Below are 22,752 nucleotides of genomic sequence, written 5' to 3' on the forward strand. Positions count from 1 at the left end.
TTCCGTTCATATGCAACTTTCAGCTTTAAACAATTGGTTTGTTGTGATGAGGATTCACTTCCATGCAATATCAAAATATTTACGTTATACATGAGTTGTTTCCTTGTGTGTCAACTGTACATGCGTATGTGATAATGTTGTTGTTGTTGTTATTGTAATGTCTATATGATAATAACGTTAATGACCCGCTTTCCTTCGGTGTACACCGTGTCATAATTCATGGTCGGTTCCTATAACCACCTCATAAACGACCTCGTCCGCTCTGCGGACTCGGTCGTTCATTCGGTGGTAATAGAAACCGACCATGAATTATGACACCGTATACACCTCAGGGCGGGTCATTAACCCTATAATACAATACAATATTAATGCAATATCATACAATTGCATGGATGAAGAATGGATCAATTATAATTATACATTATGTACAGTACATTATGTACATTAAGACATGGATAATTACTAATTAAAACTGTATTGATGATGATGATTCTGCATGTACTGTTCTTTTGCAACCGGTTATTGTCCCAACTTTTGTTCTATCCAGTCTGACCTGACATCCCTGCGAGTGGCCAGCCAGTCTGGGCGAACTCAAGTGGCGAAATTGTTGATCTTACGTGGCGCCGACTTGGAGGCGAGGGATGGTGTAGTAAGTAGACTGAAATAACTGTACTAACTTCTCCTGACCTGGACCCTGCCAGTGTCACTCGTGCTTTAAGGTTCCGCCGTTGTCTGGTTCAGTTTTGCATTGCCTTGTAGCGACTATAGAGTCCTCTTTGGTCAGAAAATAAGGTTTGAGTCAGATAATGTTTTTCACAAAGACACCTATTCAGAATCAATTCTCGTAAAAACAAGTAAAATTGCTGTCAAGTGAAGTTTATAAAGTAAAAGACTTGTTCGTAGTTTTCTGTGGCACACATAAAACCTTGCGTCCAGACACATATGCATCGTGCACATAAACGCATGCGAAAGCGACATTATTTTATCTTCATCACCAAAACCACTGTTTGTCAGGATGTATATGGCCGCAACAGTTGTCCGTAATGAACCCATCCCTAGTTACTGACCCTGACCGTCCTCCCTGTGCAGGACCAGAACACATCCCTCCACGAGGCTGCTGGCGGAGGCCACACCGGAATTTGTGAGCTTCTGATTCGTCATGGGGCAGACGTGACAGCCAGAAATAAGGAAATGCACACTTTTTCAAATGAACCCTGTTGATTACATGGATATAGAACAGAGATAGAGACGATTTTACAAACATGCTCATTCAGTACTGCATAATTAAACAAATCTAGGGTAGCAACACAAACAAGAATTCGGAGATCTCATACCTCCATGAAATATGAGTTTATGTCAATGTTTTTGGGAGACCTCTTTTTATACTTTCTAAGACAAGATGTCCTCTTACATTTCTGTGACAGGTGGTTCTTTGATCTTCCTAGTTTTCTTTTCTGAGGGTAGCAACACGCAAACTGGTATCTATTTAAAGCAGGGGTTTAAGGAACTAATTGTTGATGTACAAATCGTCAACTTCTCTTATTCATGTGATAGCAGTAACTAGTGTTGTCCGCGTTGAACCAATCCCTACTGACCCTTAAACCGTCCTCCCGGAACAGGTCCAGAACACACCCCTGCATCGGGCTGCTGGCATGGGCCACACCAGAACCTGTGACATTCTGATTCGTCATGGGGCAGATGTGATGGCTAGGGGTGAGGTAATGCAAACTTGTTACCTTCGCGTTCGTATATCTTTGTGTGTGCGCGCGCGCACGCGCGCGCGCGTGTGTGTGTGTGTGTGTGTGCGTGTGCGTGTGTGTGTGTGTGTGTGAACGCGATAACCCGAGAATATTCTGGCGGAATCGGGCACCTGGCGGCTTGTTACCTCCATGAAAAATTGGAGGTATTGTTTTTGATGTGTCTGTGTGTCTGTCTGTCTGTCTCTGTGTGTCTTTGTGTGTTTGTGTTTCCGGACATTTGCAGTCAGCATAACTTTTAACCTTTGGGTGGATTTTAATGATATTTGGTATGTTGGTAGGTGTTGGGTAGGCAAAGGTCAAGGTCGATTTTGGGCCTCCTTGGTACTGCAGCAGAAATTCCGGTTTTTGTATCTTTTGTCCTGGACATGCTATGGTCTTGATTTTTGAGTGGTGGATAGCTTTTCTTGTCAGTAATAAGTCGTGTGGGTTTGGGTTTGGTTCCCCCTAGCAGCTTGTTCATGAACTGCGGGGGGGGGGGGGGGTACATGTAACGTTTATAATCTATGGCAGGTGGAATATCAACAGATACCAATTATGCAAATACGGACCTTATTTGCATAATTCATCTGAAATTCAATTACTCCTTAGCGGTAAATGATGGAAATTTCATACTTAACTTGGGACACGTGTAAGTTAATAAAGAGTTACGATGCCTATATCATGTTAGTGCAAAGGTCATTTGCATAATTAAAGAAGAAATTTACATTTACATGTAAAATCCATATTTCATGTAGGTATGGGGTCTCGGAACTCTTGTTAATGTACGGCAGCGGAACTTCCAGTTTTGATATCTCCTAATCTAGGGTCATGATATTTGGGTGGTAGATAGTTCTTGTAGTCGGGAAGAAGTGGCGTAAAGTTGGGACCTAGCAGCTTATTTTGGAACTGCGGGGGCGTTTGTTTGAAAACGTTCAAAGAAGGATAACTCAAGAACCGGTTGATGGATTGTCCTTATTTTTGGTATGTAGGTAGCTTAAACGATGCTTGACATAATTAAATTCAAATCTGGATCCAGTTTACCTACTAGTAATTAAGAACGAAATTATTCAAATCTGCTTTGTTTCATGATAGGACAATTCAAACTTCTGAGTAAGTTCTGACATATGTAATTAATAGGAAGAGGAACATTGCCAGATATTAATTATGCACATTTTGCCCAAATTTACATAATTTATGAGAAAATTTTAAGATTCTACACTGGTTATGGCTAAAATTTCATACTTGCGGCATTTGGAAGTCAACATGATCATTATCGAACATTACGTATTCCAATCAGGACACCATTTGCATAATTTATGAGAAAATGAAAGAATACCTTTCTTTCTTTTACATAAAGAATGAGAATGAACCATTTATAATTCGCCAATTATAAAGGTTAATATTATTTGGTCGTGGAACTCTTGTTTCAAATGGTTTTACAGATTACATGGATATGGAACAGAGATAATAAAAACATACCAAGTGGGTACAGCATAAACAAGAGTTCCGAGACCTCATACTTCCATGAAATATGGGCTTGTAAATGTAAATTTCTTCCTTAATCATGCAAATGACCTCTACATTAACATATATGTTAACTTTTGATTGAATTACACATGTCCCAAGTATGAAATTCCTATCATTTATCACTAAGGAGTCATAGAATTTCAGATTAATTATGCAAATTAGGTCCGTATTTGTATAATTGGAATATGTTGATATTCCACCTGCCATAGTTTATAAACATTACATGTACCAAAGTCCCATAAAGTAAAACGCTGATATTACAGAATTTCCTCAATAATTAGGCAAATTAACTCACCATATACATAATTTGCATCCTACAATGTAGATCTCTGACTTTGCTACACACATACCAAAAATCATAAAAATACATTGTTCCTTTGTAAATTTATCTGCTCTGAAAGGTTTCGCCGGAAACCCCCCTGCAGTTCATGAAGAAACTTTTAGGGGGACCAAACCCACACCACTTATTACTGCAGGAAAAGCTATTCATCACTCAAAAATCAAGACCATATCATGTCCAGGACAAAAGATACAAAAACCGGAATTTCTGCTGTAGTACCAAGGTCAGCCACCAGGAGGCCCAAAATCGACCTTGACCTTTGCCTACCCAGCACCTTTGCACATACCAAATGTCATCACAATCCATTCAAAGGATCAAAATTTATGCTGGCCGCAAATGTCCGGAAACACAAACACAAACACGTACACACACATACATGGAGTATTATTCAACAGACCGACAAAACACTACCATTTCTCTCATGGCCAAAAAACATTCCGGTGTTCTTAATTTCAGCCAGTTAATCTACCATCTATTTCAACACTATTGTATTGACTACCGCAAATGTGGCTATCATAGTGAAACAACTAAATACTAACTTCTATACTGTAAACTTTATTCTAGTCAAAGAAGTACTCTGTCATCATCTCTTCCACATAGTAGAGCTACAGCATCTCAATGACAGTTCCCTATGTTCCTTACTGCTACAAGGGTGCACATCACTTTCACAGTTACAAAACTGTAATGTCTTTGATGTTCTACTCTCGTTTCATGTTTTAAGTAGAAGGTGTAATAAAAGCAATTTGTGCTTTTTGCCTAATACTCAATAAATATATGTGAATAAAAAAATCCACGTGGACACAGTGTTGTCCGTATTGAACCCTTCCCTACTGACCCTAACCGTCTTCCCTGTGCAGGGCCAGAATACACCCCTACATCGGGCTGCTCTAGTGGGCCACTCCCGATCCTGTGAGCTTCTGATTCGTCACGGAGCAGATGTGATGGCCAGGGATGAGGTAATGCACACTTATTTCAAATGGTTCCTAACATTTTCAAATACACAAACATTAGAATATCTCTAAATACACAATGTTCACAATGCAATAGAAAAATGCAACATAAATTTACGGCACATTTTCGTAGAACAATCCGAAAACATCCGAAGAAGGTAGCAACATTCTTACATGTACAAACATCTAACAGCAACAAAAACACAACCAAACATCAGTATTGTTTGCTTCCAAAAAGCATCTAACATTACTTCACTAACACACATAGAAAGAAGGAATCTCTAGAGTCCCATGATCTCCTTCATTCGCCAAATGATGTCAACCATGATAGACAAGTACCTATAGATGTTTTATAAATTATGCAAGTAAGATCCTCATCATGATTTATATCTGTTGACCATATATCCAATGACAGTCTTACCTTTTGTTAAATCTTTACCTTCTCCTTCACTGATGTAAAGGTTATTTTTAGAACGATTTTTTCTTCGTTTTGTAAGGCTAGTGTTGTAAGTGCAAGTTTTCTTCTTACTCACCTGGTGTCATTGTTGATCATGTTTGTCCATAGGTAAAATGTTTTTTTTTCTTTCGTATTCAATTCTGATATGTTTTGAGGTATGTCCTAATATCTTGTTTTCGCAAACATTTTTCGTAAACAGTTAAATGTGTTTTCCCTCATATCCTTATGCTTATTTACCTAAAAGTCTTTTGATGTTTTAAACTATAAATCTGACGCTAATTTTGTAAGCCCCAATTGCTTCTTTCTGTGCAGGTACTGTCATGTTTGTTAATCTAAGAAGATATTTATACTTTAGCAAGAAGGTCATGGTTTCGGTTTGGCCATGGTGGAGTGGCTTTGGTGTGGGTCTGTATGTATGTCAACAATATAGCCAATTTTGTGTAGCCACAACTCTGTAGCCAGAGTTGTGGCAATTTCAGTGTGACGTCACCACGTCTGGTGATTACATGTAGGAATTTAAAAAAAGACCATCCCTATACTGACCCTGATCGTCCTCCCGGAACAGGTCCAGAACACACCCCTGCATCGGGCTGCTGGCCGGGGAGACCCAGAAACTTGTGAGCTTCTCATTCTTCATGGGGCAGACGTGATGGCCAAGAATAAAGTAATTAATATACACTAATGCCATATTGCTGTGTTATAATTGCTTTGTTATCATCGTGTTCTATTCAGACAACGTCACCGAAACGTTGGCTGAATAAAAACTTGGTTGCGTAAAAGGAGTTTTTTATTCAGTGACTGATGAAGCTACGTATTTACGTTTGTTAATTATTGTGTCCACGTCACCGAGTTCTGTCCGACATCGATGCTTGTCCCTTTCTGATCTTGACGATATTCAGTGGATTTTATTTTACGGACCCGTAGAATAGAATTCACAATACATCCTAGGCGCCACGACTGAGTGATGGGCATATTATGTTGAACCAAGCCTGCGACTTGTATTTTCTCAAGGAAGGGACACATCCAACATTCAACAACCCAAGTCGCACAAGCACGAACCAAGTGACGGTACGATTGAGGCACTTGATACAGCCGTTCTAGTTTTGGTGTCATTGATAGACATTACTAGGTTGTGCATGTATAGTACAACACGTTTCTGTTGTCTCTCCATGCAGAATGGACGGATACCATTTGATCTAGCAAAAGGCGAGAAGACTCGACGTACCTTGAAGGTTTGAGTTTATCATTATTATTTATTGGTAAACAATATTCTACATATTCTCATTCATATTCTCATTGATTGATTGAATATTCTCATGTATCTATGACTGGAGGAGAGGTCTACACTCTGATTGTAGAAAAGAGCACATTGGATGTTATGGCGTTACTTAGTTTTGACTATGTTGAAAATACTTTGGTATTATTGTTCTCATCCTGAGTCTCCTGAACAAGTTAACCATACAAAATGACCGTTTTTGTAAAGTTACACTCTCTTTTGCCTTCCATCAGAATCAGGAAGAGAAAGTGAATCAAGAGAAGTTGTATCATGAGTTGCTGCAGAAGTCTGGCGGAGTAAAGACCGACAGGTGTAAGGTGTTCGTGTTTGGGAAGGGGAAAGCGGGAAAGTCCACGCTGAAGATAAGTCTTCAAAGGGTAAGTAGCAACTTTATCTGATCCATAAATCCTACCAAGCTCATTGCAAGAGGCATATATATCAGTTGAACAATAAACACTGGATTACTCAAACTGCGTTGCTGAAACTGTCGGTGGACACACTTACCCTGACACACTTCGACTACTGTACAGCGGTATGGTCCCCTACCTCACAAAAGAACATCACCGCACTCCAAGTAATGCAGAACAAGGCAGGGAGACTTGCACTGAGAACTTATCGGACATCTGTCAAGCAGCCGCACAGTGTGCTATCATGGATGACTGTCAGTGAAAGACTATGTTAATAACATGTGTACCTTCCACAAGTTGATTTTCTATAAGCAAACGACAACACTTTACAGTAAACTACAGCTTGTATCTAACCAGCACAGTTACAGCACGAGATCTTCAGCAAGGAATAATTTTAAGCTACCAAAGCCAAGAACATCAGCAACTACTAAGTCTTTCCTTTACAGGTGCTCAAAATTGTACAATACACTTCCAGATCATATCAGAACATCTGTACTTATCACATTCAAAACTCGTATCAAAGACACATTGAAATAAATGGACACAAACAGAATTATACAAAAATGGTAGTAAATTGAAGATTGTATATATGTATATATCGTGTATGTTGATGTATACATGTATATGTATATGTTGATGCATTGTTATGTTTTACGTATTCTTTTCTGGACGAATAGCTGTTACCCTCGGGTGGCAGCTAGAGGAGAGTGTTTTCTTAAGAAACTCATCAGGCTGATTAGATACAAACATTATCAAAGATGTCAAAGCCTAATAATGTAATGCTATCCAACAGGGCCGGATGTCTGCATGGCTCCAAGACTTGACTTACTCGTCGTCATACGAGGAGCCTTACGACCCCACCCCAGGGGTGGATGTTGGGACGTTCCATATTCCAGGGGTGGGGGAGGTCAGCCTGTGGGATTTCGCTGGGCAGTCGGAGTACGCGGTAACCCACAGTATGTTCATGGATGCCGAGAACACCATCTCCATTGTGGTATACAACATAATGGACGACAGCCACATCCAAGAACAAGACGTAACAGAATTTAATCTATGCAAAAAATCTTTGAAGTCTGCATAAAGTAGCATAAACAATTCATAATATATGTCCATTTGTGGGGTCGTGTAGCATAACGGTAGTGTTCGAATATATATATATATATATATATATATATATATATATATATATATATATATATATATATATATATATATATATATATATATATATATATATATATATATATATATAGATAGATAGATAGATAGATAGATAGATAGATAGATAGAGAGAGAGAAAAAGAGAGATTCAGTCATGTAAAAGCTTCAATGTAAAAGACAGCTGCTCTAATTGCTCTGTCATAGCTAACATAGTTTCTACCTAGGATTATGTTACACACCCTCTTTTTTACCACTTCTATGGACTTTGCTAATTGACTGTACAGTAGTGATGCCAGGATGCATGCCACTAAGGGCAAGCATATTCTAATAGTGGTTGAACAAAACCACAAAATACCAGCATTAACTCATTGTCACCAAGTCCGTGTTTCTATAGTACACGTACTTACATTGTAATATACTGATAGCCTGCGGTTGGCTTTCTTGACTACGGAGTTTACATGTGTGGTCCACTTAAGATCGGCTTGCAGGATCACACCTGGAACTTCAGCAGACTGAACTACTTCACACTCTAAAGGTCCTACAGACAATTGTCCAGGTGGATTTCTCATAAAACCTATTACTTTGAAAGTGAAAGTGAAAAGTAAATATGAGTCTAACACGTTAAACAGTTAAACATCAGTCTAACACAAAAAAGCTTCATGTATGTTTTTTTTAATTCTCTTAACCTTTAGGACAACGCCAAGCTCATCATCTCCTGCAGTTGATGAAAGCGGAATTTAAAGATCACCTCCATATCTCAGACGAAGTCTTCCTGATGAACTGTACGTTTACGCGAACACCAGAGATGGATCGACTCAAAAATCTGCTGGATAAGATAAAAACCACCATGTTAGAGGTAAGTGTGTGATAAGAGTTTGATACAGACTACAGAAAATGCATTAATTGACAACATTTGCAATAAATGACCAGTCATTTCCAACTTGCACAGCACCAGCCACAGATGCCAAAATTGTGCGCAGAAATCACCAAGCGACTGCCTACATGGATCAAGACAAAGTGCAGCCCGAAGTGTCCTGTACTGAGGTGGCAACACTACGTGAAAGCAGTAAAAGATATCGACCCACATGTGGACGAGGAATTTCTCCTAAAGTCTACAAGATATCTGCATCATCTGGGTGAAGTAGGCTGTTCCTCCTTGTGTTAAACTTTCCAACATGAAAATCATATGTTATGTAGCTTGAAGAGAGATATTCTGGGCATATCATAAAATCGAATGCTCACCTAATACACTTAATTATATCTTGTTATCCACTTTGCTTCGCCCGAATTCCATAATTGACAAATTGAATTGATTTGGTTTGGAATGAATTACTTTTGTTTTAAAGGTCATCTTCATCTGTCCAAGTACTTCTGATCCCATCATTGTTCTGGAGCCCAACTGGCTCTGCACAGACGTCATCGGTCCAATGATGGCACCGGTCAACTTCCCCATTCCCCGCCTGGAGAGAACAAACGAAGACTACGTCACTAGGGAGGAGATCCATCGCGTCTTCCAAGACGTTGCTGACGTGGATATCCTCATCACCCTCCTGCAAGAGCTCCAGCTCTGTCACTCCTATGACGGACAGACCTTCATCTTCCCAGGGCTGCTGAAACAAACCATACCTGGCCAGGTTTGGAAACCAACAACTGAGTCAAAAGTTGTCTACTTTGGGAAGCAAGTCCAGTGTGCCGACTCAACTGACATGTTCTCATCCGGGTTCTTCCCCCGAGTGCAGACCCGCCTAATGAGGGAGGAGGAGAATCGCCCGCTTCTGTGGAGAGATGGCGCCAAGTGTGTGGACAGGAATGTGGAAGGTCTAATCAAACTCTCTCCGGACGGCCGTTCAGTCAACACCTGTGTCCGGAGTGTGCGGGGTGACAAGGTGCAGTGTGGCAAGATGCTACAGCAGCTGGAGAACATCATCGCTAATGTATTGGATGAGTGCAGCCCAGGAACAGGCACAGTAGAGAAGGTACTCAGCGCTCGTGCACTGAAGGAACACAGGGAGGAATTCTACTCCTATGACAAGGAGGAGATCAGGAAGGCAGCAGCAGAGGGCGGTACAATCATCCACCCGGTCCTCTTGTTCACAGAACAGGTCAGTGACCTGCTGTGTGGAGAGGATGAAGGGCTGGTCATTCAATGTCATCAAGACAGTCTTCCAAGACCACTTGGAACCAGCGCTGATGCTCTACATGGAAGTCAAGGTACTCACCTAAATGATGTAAATATAGCTTAAGGCAGAACAGTTATAATGTAAGCATAAAGCCACTGCTTCTAACAGCCAAAATAAGGTTGAGTATGGTCACTCAACATAAAGTACGAAAGTAAATCAGATTTCTACTAGTACAGGTGCTAGCATTTACATATTTTCCAAATACATGTTATATATATATATATATATATATATATATATATATATATATATATATATATATATATATATATATATATATATATATATATAGTGATTTTTTTTTTCTTTTCTAGACTTGCAGGATTATCCTTTGATACAGTTTTCTTTTTTGTCTCCCTGCAGTACCTGGAGTACCGTCAATCCTGTTGATCAGCGACGAGTATGGGACTTCCAAGGGGGGAATTTCTACAGTCAACTGCGAGGTAAGCCAAACACTGACTAATGTCAATGCAGTCGTGTGCTGCACAGTTCTGCATCTGCGGGAAGAAGATAAGGAGGCAGCAGATAAGGACGGCGTCCTACTGATACGGCCAGATCGATTAGGTCAAACGAATGAGCCAACTTTAGAATGGCTGACCTACTACCACAGCCATTACTATCCAAACCTCCCTCAGTACGTCACCTGCATCATAGGCCACGCCGATATCACAGATACGGCGGCACGAGACATCAAGGATAAACGTTATCCACAAGCAGACCTCATAACGTTCACCCACGTCATACCCGAGGACACAGAGTACTACAAGGGGGGCCGGAAGGCCATGAAAGCACGGGAGAAAGAGAATGATATGCTTGATAAAATTAACAATGCAAAGGCAGCTTTCTCTGTGGGCAAGCGGATCTACGACCACTTCAGCACCAAGTACAAAGGAGATAAGAAACCCCAGAGACACTACCTTTTTCTCCCAAAGCCATCAAAGTTGTTTCTGGATACCAATGTGAGACCAGGGGGAGGGCAGAAGGTCGTCCTGTCCATTGGCAGGGTGAGGAAGGTGGAGAAGCTGAAAGGGCATGACCTCGCTGGACAGTCCATGAGGGAAGTAGTGAAGATAATCAAGAACGCCCGGTGGTGTGTTCGCGGCATCAACGAGGATGATTGGGAGACCAGCAAGAAAACCCTGGAAGACGCTCTAAACAGCCCCGACATGAACCCCACCCTGCTGCCCTATGGGACCCAGGAGGAGATCATGGAGGACATGAAGACAGCCCACCTGGTCCTGATGCCGTCCCGCTCCGAGCCATTTGGGCTGGTCGGATTGGAGGCCATCGCCGCTGGCATTCCCGTTCTCATATCCGACAAGACTGGCCTGGCAGAGATGATCAACGACTTGATCAAACAGGAGAAACTCAGCGCAGAGCACAGGAACGTCATCGTGAGGACCAGCGTGAACGACCGCCATCGTGCCGAAGATGTCGAAAGATGGGCAAAAAGAATCGTGGACGTCCTCAAGAACAGCGACTCGGAGTTCGAGAAAGCTGCCAGGTTCAAGCAGGAGCTCGTGGAGTCTAGGTACTGGGAGGAATCCCACCAAACCCTCCTGCAGGCCTGCGGCATCACGTCAGTCCTGGCTCAGGAGGGTTGACCCCTGTGAAACAGATATGGTGACGCCTCCACAGTGGACCGATGAGCTACAGAACAGAGAGGATTAGACACCGGTGCAGGCTCTGAAGCACGTGGAACCGTTCCAACTAGAGCACCCGAAGGCCATGGAGGTCCACAGCGAGGAGAGGATAAGTGTAACGTAATTAAGACCAAAATACGCCACAGGACCGCGCACGCACATTGGTGGGCACAGTGGTAGCTAATACACTGAAAGAGGTTAACCATGAGGCGACGGATGCCATGAAGTTCAACTTGTTTAAGAGCCCCTGTATGTGTGACGTTAAGAAAGGGGTCGGCCCTATGTTACGACAGCCCTATATTACGACAGCCCTATATTACGACAGCCCTATGTTTTGACGCCCCCTTTTTTCAACGCGATTATGGCTATGTTCAGACACCAAATGATAAATTGTAAATGTATGGAGTGTAATGATCTCGAAGAAAATTTTCACGTAATAAATTGTCACTGACAGTGTTTCCGCCAGACTGCAGCAGAGATCCTGAGAGGCCGTCCAGTTGGGAAGGGCCGGGTCGCGAAAATTAATTAACTAAGGGCATTTGTTTACACTTGTTAACACGTTGAAACTGTCCACAAGCATTCCACATTTTTTTACAAGTGTTGACATTAAAAAAAAACACTGCTACAAATGGCAAACGTATCGCCAGTAATACTTAATTAGGACATTCTGCTGCAAAAGTCCGAACATCGGCATCATTTAATTGTAACCTCCAGTAGCGCCTGCGATAGCCAGATTTTAATAGTGAAGAGCCTTGCTTCGTCCGTACTTCTTCCGTACTAGCAACATTTCCGCTGTAAAGAAGCGTCATCTTATCTCTCATACACGAGACAAATTTTGAAAATAACTTGGCTGTATCGAAGCTTTCATTGCTGTTTTATTCAACAAAAGTGCTCCTTGGTTGTAAAATGATCTCTTGTCTCCAGTACAGTGTCAAATGGTAGCGTGATCGTAGCGTGCGAAAAATCGGCGTTAAAAGTCAGAAAATCGCTGGAAAATAACTTGCAGCACACATTCGCTACCTCGCCGTAGAAGAAAATACGCGCATTTTCTCATTAATATAATGCTAATATGTAAGTAGCAGCGTGAACTCTACGCTCTGATTCGTTGACCTCATATGACCTGCGCTCTTATTGGATAGAGCCATCTTTGCAGAGCTGCAGTTTGTTTGTTGGCGAAGAGAGTTACACTACGCTACTTTCTACGGTGTTTCTACCACTACTTAGTAACATTCCATTAAAGAAATTCATTATTAAGAATTTTTGGGAAAATGTATGTATCCATATTGAGTGGTGCCTTTCGCGTATTCAAGCAAGCCGGAAGTGTCAGCGGCGTGGATGGCGAACTGCGGCGTGGATTTTCATGCAACCCGCCGGCTACAAGACCATCAAAAACGTAACTCCCAAAAGAGAATTTTCAAATCCGAAATGATTTTGTTCGAGGAGAAATATTTGTAGATACATTTTACCGGATGGAAACTTGATAAACGGGCTTTAATGAGATTAACGTATGCGAAAGGCGCCGACATCAATTGTTCGTCAGCATATAACAATAACAATAGCTGTTGTAACATAGGGCTATCGTTATAGGGCTGTCGTAACATAGGGCTGTCGTAACATAGGGCTGTCGTAACATAGGGCTGTCGTAACATAGGGCTGTCGTAACATAGGGCTGTCGTAACATAGGGTATGAACCGTTAGAAAGCCCATAGGAAGCAGAAAATCTCATCTTCATGTGATTCAAGAATAGACCCGAAGGTAGACATTCTTCTTAATCTCCTAAATCATGCTCATATTGGAATACCAGAATAATATTAATACTTTTCTATATTATTGTGAATTTTTTTTCCTGGACATGGTGTGAAGAGTTAATCATTGTGTGCGTTTCCTTATTAGTGACAGCAGTATCATAAGGGCAACAGTAATGTATTACAAGATTGATGAACACCATTGTCCATAATCATGTGTGCAGATTGTGACCACACAGCATAAAGAACTAGTCGGTACATTTCAACATGTCATAGTATTATATGGTGGATCAGTTCAATATACCATATGTTGGATATGATGGATATCTGTCAATAAAGAGGACATGCAAAAGAAAAATCTCTTTAATCCTATGGTGCCAATTTATCAAATAAAAATCTCATCTCTACAAGTTAGTAGAAATACATCCCTACAAATGACAAAGGCTAAAACAGATTTTATCTGTTGAAATACCACATATTAGGCATAAAAAAATACATGTAACGTTGGCTCAGTTCATGTCGATCTTACTCATCTGATGGAAGCGGCTGGACATTTTTCTGGACTCCCCTGTAAATTTATTTATTTTATTCACATTTATTTTTCGAGGATTGGGCAAAAAGTTATAAAACTTATCTTGGCCCTCTCCTCACACATAAAAGGAAGCAATAAAATAAAGTAATAATAATAATAGTAAGAAAGAACAAAGGTACATAATGAGCTGGTGTACAAATCAAAATCAGTCAACTAAATCAAACAAAACGTCCTGTCTGCAAAATAAAGTTGAAAACCACATCAAATATTTTACAATTGTTGACAAACGACAATGAGGGGTTACCCCTGAGAATGGTTGAACATAAAGTGTTGTCAGTGACGTTGTTTGTGTCAAATGACAGGATGTTAGTTAGAGATGATAACATGTCAATACGTTCGTCAGTGTACAGTGGGCAGTGTAGGAAGTAGTGTACAGCTGTTTCGTTGGAGTGACCACATTTGCACGCAGGACTGGGCACACACTGATGTTGGAACAGGTGAAAGTTTAACTGACTGCGGTTAAGTCTGAGTCTGGTAAGGTGGATAGCTGGGTTTCTCGGACCATGAGAGAAGTGAGGTTGAGTGTGAGGGCTGTGATAAAACGTCTCCAACTCTTTTTTAAAGATGGCAATTGATGTTGATGCTCGTGTAGTTAATGGCAAGTTGTTCCAGGAAACAATGGAAGTAGGCAGAAAAGATCTTTTGAATTTCTCAGTTCTAGCAGGAATTAAAACGTAATTCTGATCAGTACGGAGACTGTAGGGGGTGGAGTCACGGGTTTGTAGTGGTACCAATTCCTGTAAGTATTGTGGTGCTAATTCTTTGATAATTTTATAAAAATTTACAAGTTTGTGCTTTTGACGTCTAGATGACATGGTCTCCCAGCCAACCTCAGACAAGATGCTATTACTATTTGTTCCTCTCATTGCGCCAGTACATATCCGAGCTGCATTGAGTTGAACAGATTCAATTAAGTCAGAGTCTTTACCAGTTAATCCGTCCCAAACAACATCGGCATATTCCAGTAATAGCCTTATCATTACTTTGTATAAAGTTTCAAGAGTTTTTCGTGGAACAAAGGATACTATTCTTTTTAAAAGGTTAATCCGTTTCATCGCGGTAGCAGTTATAATTGAAACATGTAATGACCATGATAGATTAGGGGTAAGATGTAGGCCGAGGTGTTTGTGGGAAGGGACTTCCATTAACTGAACTCCTTTAAAATACAATGTGGGTGAGCAATTTTTGTACGTTTGGATGAAAATGTAATTAGTTCAGTTTTGAGTGGGTTAAAGGTCACCAGCCATTGGTCTGCCCAGTTTTCCACTATTTTGAGATCATGGTTTAGTCTATCAGCTGAAATAACAGGATCTCTAACAACTTCGGTCAGTGCAGTATCGTCGGCGAATAGACGGCCGTCTGTTACCAAGCCATCCACTAAATCGTTAATAAAAACGAGAAAAAGCAATGGGCCTAACAGCGAGCCCTGTGGCACGCCCGCATCAACAGGCGCCCAGTCAGAACAGGTGCCGTTAATCACGACACGCTGTTGTCGGTCGTTTAAGTAAGAAGAAATCCAAGCTAGAAGAGATCCGGTTATTCCTAGTTGCTCTAATTTGAAAATCAACCCCGCGTGCCAGACTTTATCAAACGCTTTGGATATATCTAGGAAGACAGCGCGTGTATCAAGTCCTTTGTCAAGTGCAAGATGCACATTGTGAGTTAGATATGTCAATGAATTTATTGTGGAGTCCCCAGGGGAAAACCCAGAGTTCCGATCAGTAAGCAGTTTGTTTTCCAGGAGGTAAGAAGACAGTGGCATGTAAACAATTCTTTCAAAGACTTTCGATATACAACATAAGAGAGAAATTGGTCTGTAATTTATCTTGCCCTGTAAATTTAGTAACACCTTGCAACTTCAGTGCTCAAAATAATGTTGTGCTAAACAAATTTTCGAAATTTTAGAACGGTTTTATTGGCTTGACAAGTTTACTCGATTGTTAAGTTGAGAGTACATTGTAATAATAAACTAGAGTTTGGTTTCATTGTGTGTAGATATATCACCTCGCACCAAGTCGCGTCGGCCTTGGGCTGCAGCCTGGGTGCGCCGCCACGTCACACAAACACACTATCGAAGGCATAAGACTTTTTATGGCCTCTACCAGGCTTCGAGATGCGGCCTCTAAAGAGTAGAAATCGGCCACATACAGAGATAGCATGCCGGGGGAGTTGGTCTGCTGGGAGAAAACAGTTTGCCCACCCGTGCTAGTCTGTTATTTGTAATCAAACTCTGAACCAAAACACCTACTGCAGTTCCAAAGAAGCTGCTAGGAAGCCGAAAATTCCACCATAGTCCAACCAGCAGCTTTCGACTACGTAAAAACCATCAACCTAACACTTCCAGAAAATTTTACCTCAAACTTTAAAGCTCCACTGCAACACCTTAAAAAGCCCCTAGGAGGCCCATTACTTGACCTGCGTCTTTCTGAATTTATCCACCTGATTAATTTTGTAACTCATGTTTTACTTGGCTGTCTATTTTTCATGGACTAATTTCACACTTCCCATAATGCCTAGTAAAGATCACGGATATGGATGGGATATGACGTAAGAAGTGGCCGAGCGAGTAGAAGAGTCTTCCATAAAGGGTAGAACGATAGAATGTACGTCATTTTATCTAATTCCAACAAAAATCCAATTATGGCATGCGCTTTATACTTATTAGTCTAGATAAATAACTAAAAACAATATAGTTGACCAGTTTGTCGATAGAACTGTTGAAAATATTAACGTTACATCGAAGAAGGGGGAGGGGCTGAGGGGGTGGTCAAACGTCATGTGATCTTTACTAGGCATTAGCCTCCTTCGTAATTACCGTAATTTTTTTCTGTCAGCAACGCGAGTTATGCCGCGGAGGGACGATTTTGCTGCCGAGGGAGTTTTGCCACGGAGAGAAGGTTTCGCGCTCCAATGGGACCCTGGAAGTTCACACGTCCATGCCAATCGCCCCTAAGTGTTTTTAATATCCCTTTCAACTCCCCGACTGGGAGCAGACTTGTTGGCTGCGAAACCTTCTCTCCGTGGCAAAACTCCCTTGGCGGCAAAATCGTCCCTCCGCGGCATAACTCGCGTCGCTCTACTCGCCGAAAAACAATTATGCCGCCCCTCACAAGTCTGCGAAGGAGGCTAACTATGCATTATGGGAAGTGTGAAATTGGTAAATACATGTAGATGTAAAATTTAGGACTGATTCCCCAACCAATGGGTTGGTCCTCACTCTTGGTTTGGGTGAATCAAAAGCTTCAAGCTCAAGAAAAGCTTCGGAACACAAAAAATAGTGCTTCAATGAAAAAAAAAATACATGTATTGCTATTCATCAGTATTGTTTTAAAAGTATACATTGTCAAGAGGATGATAGTAAATACGAGTGTACTAGCCTGACTGAACCTCGCTTTTCGCCGGCTCCCTAGTTAGTCCGCCACCCAACGGACTATGTAGGGAGCCCCCCCGGAGCTTGGGTTTCACAGGCTACGAGTGTACATTAATTTGGTTAGTGTGATGTGGGGATGCAAACTAATGTTTCTAATGATATATAATTCAATGTACCTATGAAAAAATGTTGTGTTTCCTGTTTCAGTCCTGAAAAAAAATTACGGTCGGTAGGTAGAGATTATCTTTTTTTTAGACTTCAGTGATATCTATATACATATGTACATGTAGGGGTCCGGCTCATACAATACAACAAAGTAAAACTTTCACGAGGACAGTTTTATTTATCAATGCCATTGTTAGAAAACCAATTGTAAAAAGTTTTATTACTCAGATCAGGTCATATCATGGAGCTAGAAAAGGTTGATTAGCTTGTTCAAAACTTACGCATGTACAATGTATGTCCCTTGCAGGATCCACCCCTCAAAAAAGTCTAGGGTCGGTCGGGGAGCAGAAAACACAACATAGTTTTCCTAGGTCTGAGCTATAATCTACCAATATTAAGTGCCCATATACATGTATATGGTGTAAGGTTAAAATAATTAATGTAAGGACTAACAATACAATGCTATCAAAGACAAATTTCTTTAAAAACGTGTGGTCGTATCTGTAAATCAGGTCACCTTCAGAAGCAAGCATATCTAAGTTCTAATAAAAGTTACAGTGCTAGTTTAAGTGCAGAAACATCCATCCATAGTGGGCCATTCAACAAAATCTGGAAACTGCACAACACAGACATATCCTTCAACAGTCCTCCACTGCAAGCACACTGAACCAAATTATGACATGACAATAATTTTTTTATGACAGGTCTGATCAGGTCTGGAGAGACTACTATGCAGTGCCTACTCTCTTGTTCCATGGAGTTGAGTTATAGACTTTCAAATCAAACAAAGTCTGTCCAATCTAAAATATAAAATTATAATCCATGATTAGGATGTTCTAGCACGTTCCGCCATTTTCTCTGATGGTTCGTGCAATACTAGTACTGAAACATGCCATGGACAACTGCACATGTAGCTATTATGTACATGGTCCCTCTGGCTTTGCTGTACCCTGCGTTTCTTCATGGCTGGTGCTCAGATATGGTAGGTACATACGAGCCACGTGATAGGTAGGATCAATACACCAACACTCCCCTTCTGGCAGAGTAGCCAAATCTCTCCAAACATCCCCAGCCGTGTCATACACAAAAACCTGCTTCACTGGCACGGAGTCTGGCCCCGAGTAATGGTGCCAACCTACTAATGCATGCAGCTTGTTTTGGAGTACAAAGAGACTGCAGTTTTCCATTTCTAACTCTCCATTTTCGTATGACCTAGGCAACCCTGGATGCTCAGACCAGCTGTCTGACTCTGTGTCATACACTGATATCTCGAAGAAGGAATCATCTGTGCAGAAGATCTTTGTTCCCATGGCAACTGCTGTAGTACTGTAGTCAAATTGTACTTCAGGACTGTGGCCTGACAGGGGTTTCCTAGTCCACCGGTCTACCCTTGGGTCGTACCAATGTAGATCTGTCTGTGTGAAGAGGTAGATACGCTGATTGCATGACACTGCCACCCAGACATAAAAACTCGCACCAAGTTGAAGTGTTGATGAGCAGTTGTGCCACTCATTTGTGTGCCGGTTGTATTTCTTTAACTCCACCACTGGCGATTCCTCAGAGTCAAAAAGGTGAAAAAGATGTCCATCAACTTCCACCAGGACGTGACGTGGCCGTAGCGGATCCACCTGGTCTTCTGTTCCTTCGTACACCGTAGACTTTTGTTCCCAATTGTTCTCAACATGGTTGTACTTATGCATGGTGATGTTGTAGCAATCCTTAGCTAAGATATAGATCTCATTATCACCAGTAATGGCACCCATATTTCTAGGAATTAGGTTGTAGTGACACCTGATGAACTTCCCTTCTCCTGGGTTCATCCACAGAACCTCGTCTGTGCTGTAATATAATCAATAGTGTAAGAAGTGTGATGCATTCAATGTTCAGGCCGTAACAATTCAATTTGTTGGTTGTTAGAAAGGTAATGCTGAAAAGGAAAATTTCAAACAGGGTCAAAGAAGTACGTGTATAAACATACCCATAGTCGTACAGCAGAGCCATTTCCATTTTCATGCCAAGCCTCGGCTTCCGGTTGACCACGTTCCTGATGACCTCAGAACTCCCAGGATCCTCCCTGACGAGGGGATGTTCCAAGATGGCTGCCGTGTCGTCTGAGGTCAGCAGGTTGAAGCGGATGCGAAGGAGGATGCTGGGTAGATGCTGCAGTCTGTAGGGTACAGGATAGGGGCAGAGCTTTTTACTTGTGGGAGTAAACTACATGACAAAATTATCACCCTGTTAATGTCAACAATAAAATCAGGCTTCTTCAGTCATACCATGTATCCATACAATTATGGCAAAGGACACAGCAGGTAAATTTTATGGATGACATCCTCTACAGACTCCAAATCTAATGTGAGTGGGCAAAAAAAATAAGGCGGGCCAACAAAAAAAAGGTTCCTACATTTTAAAATTTTGACTCCATCATTGTACAAATGGTTTTTATTCAGTGGGAACATCACACAGCCAGCATCACATATCACTGCATCAAAGTAAGAAACAAACATTAAATCAAAGCCTTTTCTTGTGTCCTCTCTTCATAGTCATCTGCCATCCACCTTCCGGCATGGCAACAGACATCTTTGCCCATTTTCGGCATGTTGACCACTGTCAGAAGACTCTCAGAAGGCAAAGAAATTTCTTTTTTTTTCCCCCAAAATCAGGCAAAAATTAATGCGCGCGCTGATGCCATCCATAAAAATCACTTGCTGTGGCCTAACTGGAGAAATGAAAGAAGCCTATGAGTGTAAACATTAACACTGCTGCCCACCTGTCCTCCTTGCTGTGCTGCACCCATCTCACCACAGCCTCCCACACTCTTGTCTCCTTATCAACCTCCAGCTCATCATGGCTGATGATCTCAGTCAGCTGATCCACACTCAGGCTGCAGAACTCCTCACTGGAGGAAACCTGTGGAGGCATGAAATAGTTTATAATATTTGAAAATTTTTAAATTTCAATAAATTTCAATGACCTGTAAAATCCAATGGAGACACATGTTTAAAAACGTGTCTCCATTGAATTTTATAGGTTATTTAGGAGCAAGCCAAGTATTCAACATATGGACTTGGGGTCAACAGGGCCATTTGGTCTCCATCGACTCTCCAAACTAGAGGCAGTCTTGCATGAAAATTTGTCTTAGACTACTAAATAGAGTCTCTGATGATAAGAAGACAAACCTCCACAAAATGCTGACATATATACTGCAGAGAAGAGTTCCGGACAACATCCACCCTGAAGACATGAGCAAACTTGTACAGATCCACACAGGTGGAGCGTTCCACGTTCATGGCCATGTAGCTGCTGCAGGTGTCTCTCACATAGTCCAGCTGCAGGAGGTCGGCTGCCTGGTACAGGGGCTGCACTCTGTCCAGGGACACATGGAGGGTTCCCAAGTAGATGTAACTCAGGATCTCCTCAAACATGTCTGCATCTAAACCCTTCAGAAGAATACAACATACCGGGTAACAATGTTTAAACTCCTACCGCATGGCAAGTGTCATTTTGTAGTGGCCCTTTTGAAAAATAAAGTATACATTTTCATCACATTTTACCGATAGTAGCAATGATATATTATGATTATACAAACGGTCACTAAACTGTGAAGTTGGTAAATTTGACACTAAATAGAGCAGTAGAGGGGGGCAGTAAATTGTGCTCACAAAATCTTTAGGAAAGCAATTATATTCATGAACGCCTCTAAATTTCCCTGGTTCCATGACGTGTGGTGTTGCTTTGTACGTTATTGCTCAGGATATGACATGTTCACTGCATTTCAACTATTTTCTTCTACAGTCTGGTTAGTAGGGTACAAAGCGTGTTTGCTCAGTCCAGAGGCCAAATAAGAAAGGGTATCGGATTGGAAAGAGATGGAATCTCTATACATACGTCAGTTCCTTTGGAGCTTTTGCTTATGAATATGTATGATACTACTAAGGGGGTGTTAGCTTATAATTCTTACTTCGTAACATGTGGCATCTCTGTAATATGTTTTTGCAATATTTCTAGTCAACCCTTATGATGAGCGTTAAAGTTAAAACCTACCTGTAAAACAACCGTCTTCTGCCGACTTTCCGCCATGTCGCTTGTAAACATGGCTCTGAAGTAGTGGCTGGCCGCGGACAGAACAAGCCGATGGCAGGGAAACCGCCGGCCCTCGACTTCAAGGACGACATCCTGCAGTTCCCCTTCCTTCTGTAAGTCACCCACAGATCCAAGAAACCCGTGCAGATAGCTCTCGTTTTGGTAGGAACGAGGACGAACTGAGCTGACGCCTGTGGCAGCCATGTTGATGATGACGAAGGCGCTGCACCTCCCAAGGGGAACCCTAAACATACCTTGATTACTCATGTGAGTAATCAAGGTATGTGATAATGTAGCAGCAATATCGATATCGTGCGGTTGACTTTAGTGTTGGTTTTGTAGTGGAAATACAAGTGTGTGAATGTGGGTACTTTTTGGCGGCGCCTTTTAGGGGCAGCTGTCAAATAGCCATTGGTAAAGGTAAAGTACTGCGGTCAAGTTGGAATCCTGGAATGCATTACTGCTTGGTGCGTTGGTAGAATGTGATGAAAACTGGAAATGACGAGATTTAAGGCCCCCAAGTGGCTTTCATTTGTACTTCAGTGGAACTTCCTATTTTGATATCTCGCGATCTGGACATGGTACGATCATTTTGGATGGTAGGTATTCGCTTCCAATGAAATCTGCTAGGGGGACCAAATTAATGGCTCTTCTTACTTAGCCCAAAAGGTTTTTACCAGTGAAAACAAGAAAAGCCTTTTAAAAAAGCTGGGCGGGGCGCACATTGATATTTTCTTTAGTTTAAGAGCAGATACAAAATTTCCCCGTGATAGCAGTGACTTATCAATATGAATGTGAATCAGTGTTGCAGTCATCGTATTTAAGTGACGTCAATCAACCTGTCACCCCTACTCCCCAATGGTATAGCTCAAGCTATCCAATTCATATGCAAATGATCCAAGTGCTGTCAATCAACCTGTCACCGCTACTCCCCAATGGTATAGCTCAAGCTATCCAATTCATGATATGCAAAAGATCCAACTCCATCAATCTAGCATGGTTTGTGCATGGCCCAAGGAACATACCAACCAAGCACCCAACCTGCCTACCTACCATTAAACTGGGCACAAAGCCGGGGCGCGCCCCGGCAAAAAAAAACACGACCATATACTGTTCA

The 22,752-nt window shown here is 41.6% G+C and overlaps 1 protein-coding gene and 2 pseudogenes across 1 annotated transcript in view; 2 read left to right on the forward strand and 1 right to left on the reverse strand.

Moving 5' to 3' along the window:
* LOC109462563 (tankyrase-1-like) overlaps positions 1–6,687 on the forward strand; it is a 31,353-nt gene extending 24,666 nt beyond the window's left edge. The window contains exons 4-10 of the mRNA XM_019759118.1: positions 548–649; positions 1,090–1,186; positions 1,618–1,718; positions 4,464–4,562; positions 5,579–5,677; positions 6,189–6,245; positions 6,523–6,687. Coding sequence (XP_019614677.1) covers positions 548–649; positions 1,090–1,186; positions 1,618–1,718; positions 4,464–4,562; positions 5,579–5,677; positions 6,189–6,245; positions 6,523–6,687 — 720 coding nt within the window. The remainder of the gene's footprint in view (positions 1–547; positions 650–1,089; positions 1,187–1,617; positions 1,719–4,463; positions 4,563–5,578; positions 5,678–6,188; positions 6,246–6,522) is intronic.
* An 808-nt stretch (positions 6,688–7,495) lies between these two features.
* LOC109462564 lies at positions 7,496–11,674 on the forward strand (annotated as a pseudogene).
* A 6,953-nt stretch (positions 11,675–18,627) lies between these two features.
* Positions 18,628–21,839, reverse strand: LOC109462585 (annotated as a pseudogene).
* Positions 21,840–22,752: the final 913 nt, after the last annotated feature.

Source organism: Branchiostoma belcheri, unplaced genomic scaffold (assembly GCF_001625305.1).
Source record: "Branchiostoma belcheri isolate BF01 breed outbred unplaced genomic scaffold, Haploidv18h27 scaffold119, whole genome shotgun sequence".
Taxonomy (NCBI): Eukaryota; Metazoa; Chordata; class Leptocardii; order Amphioxiformes; family Branchiostomatidae; genus Branchiostoma; species Branchiostoma belcheri.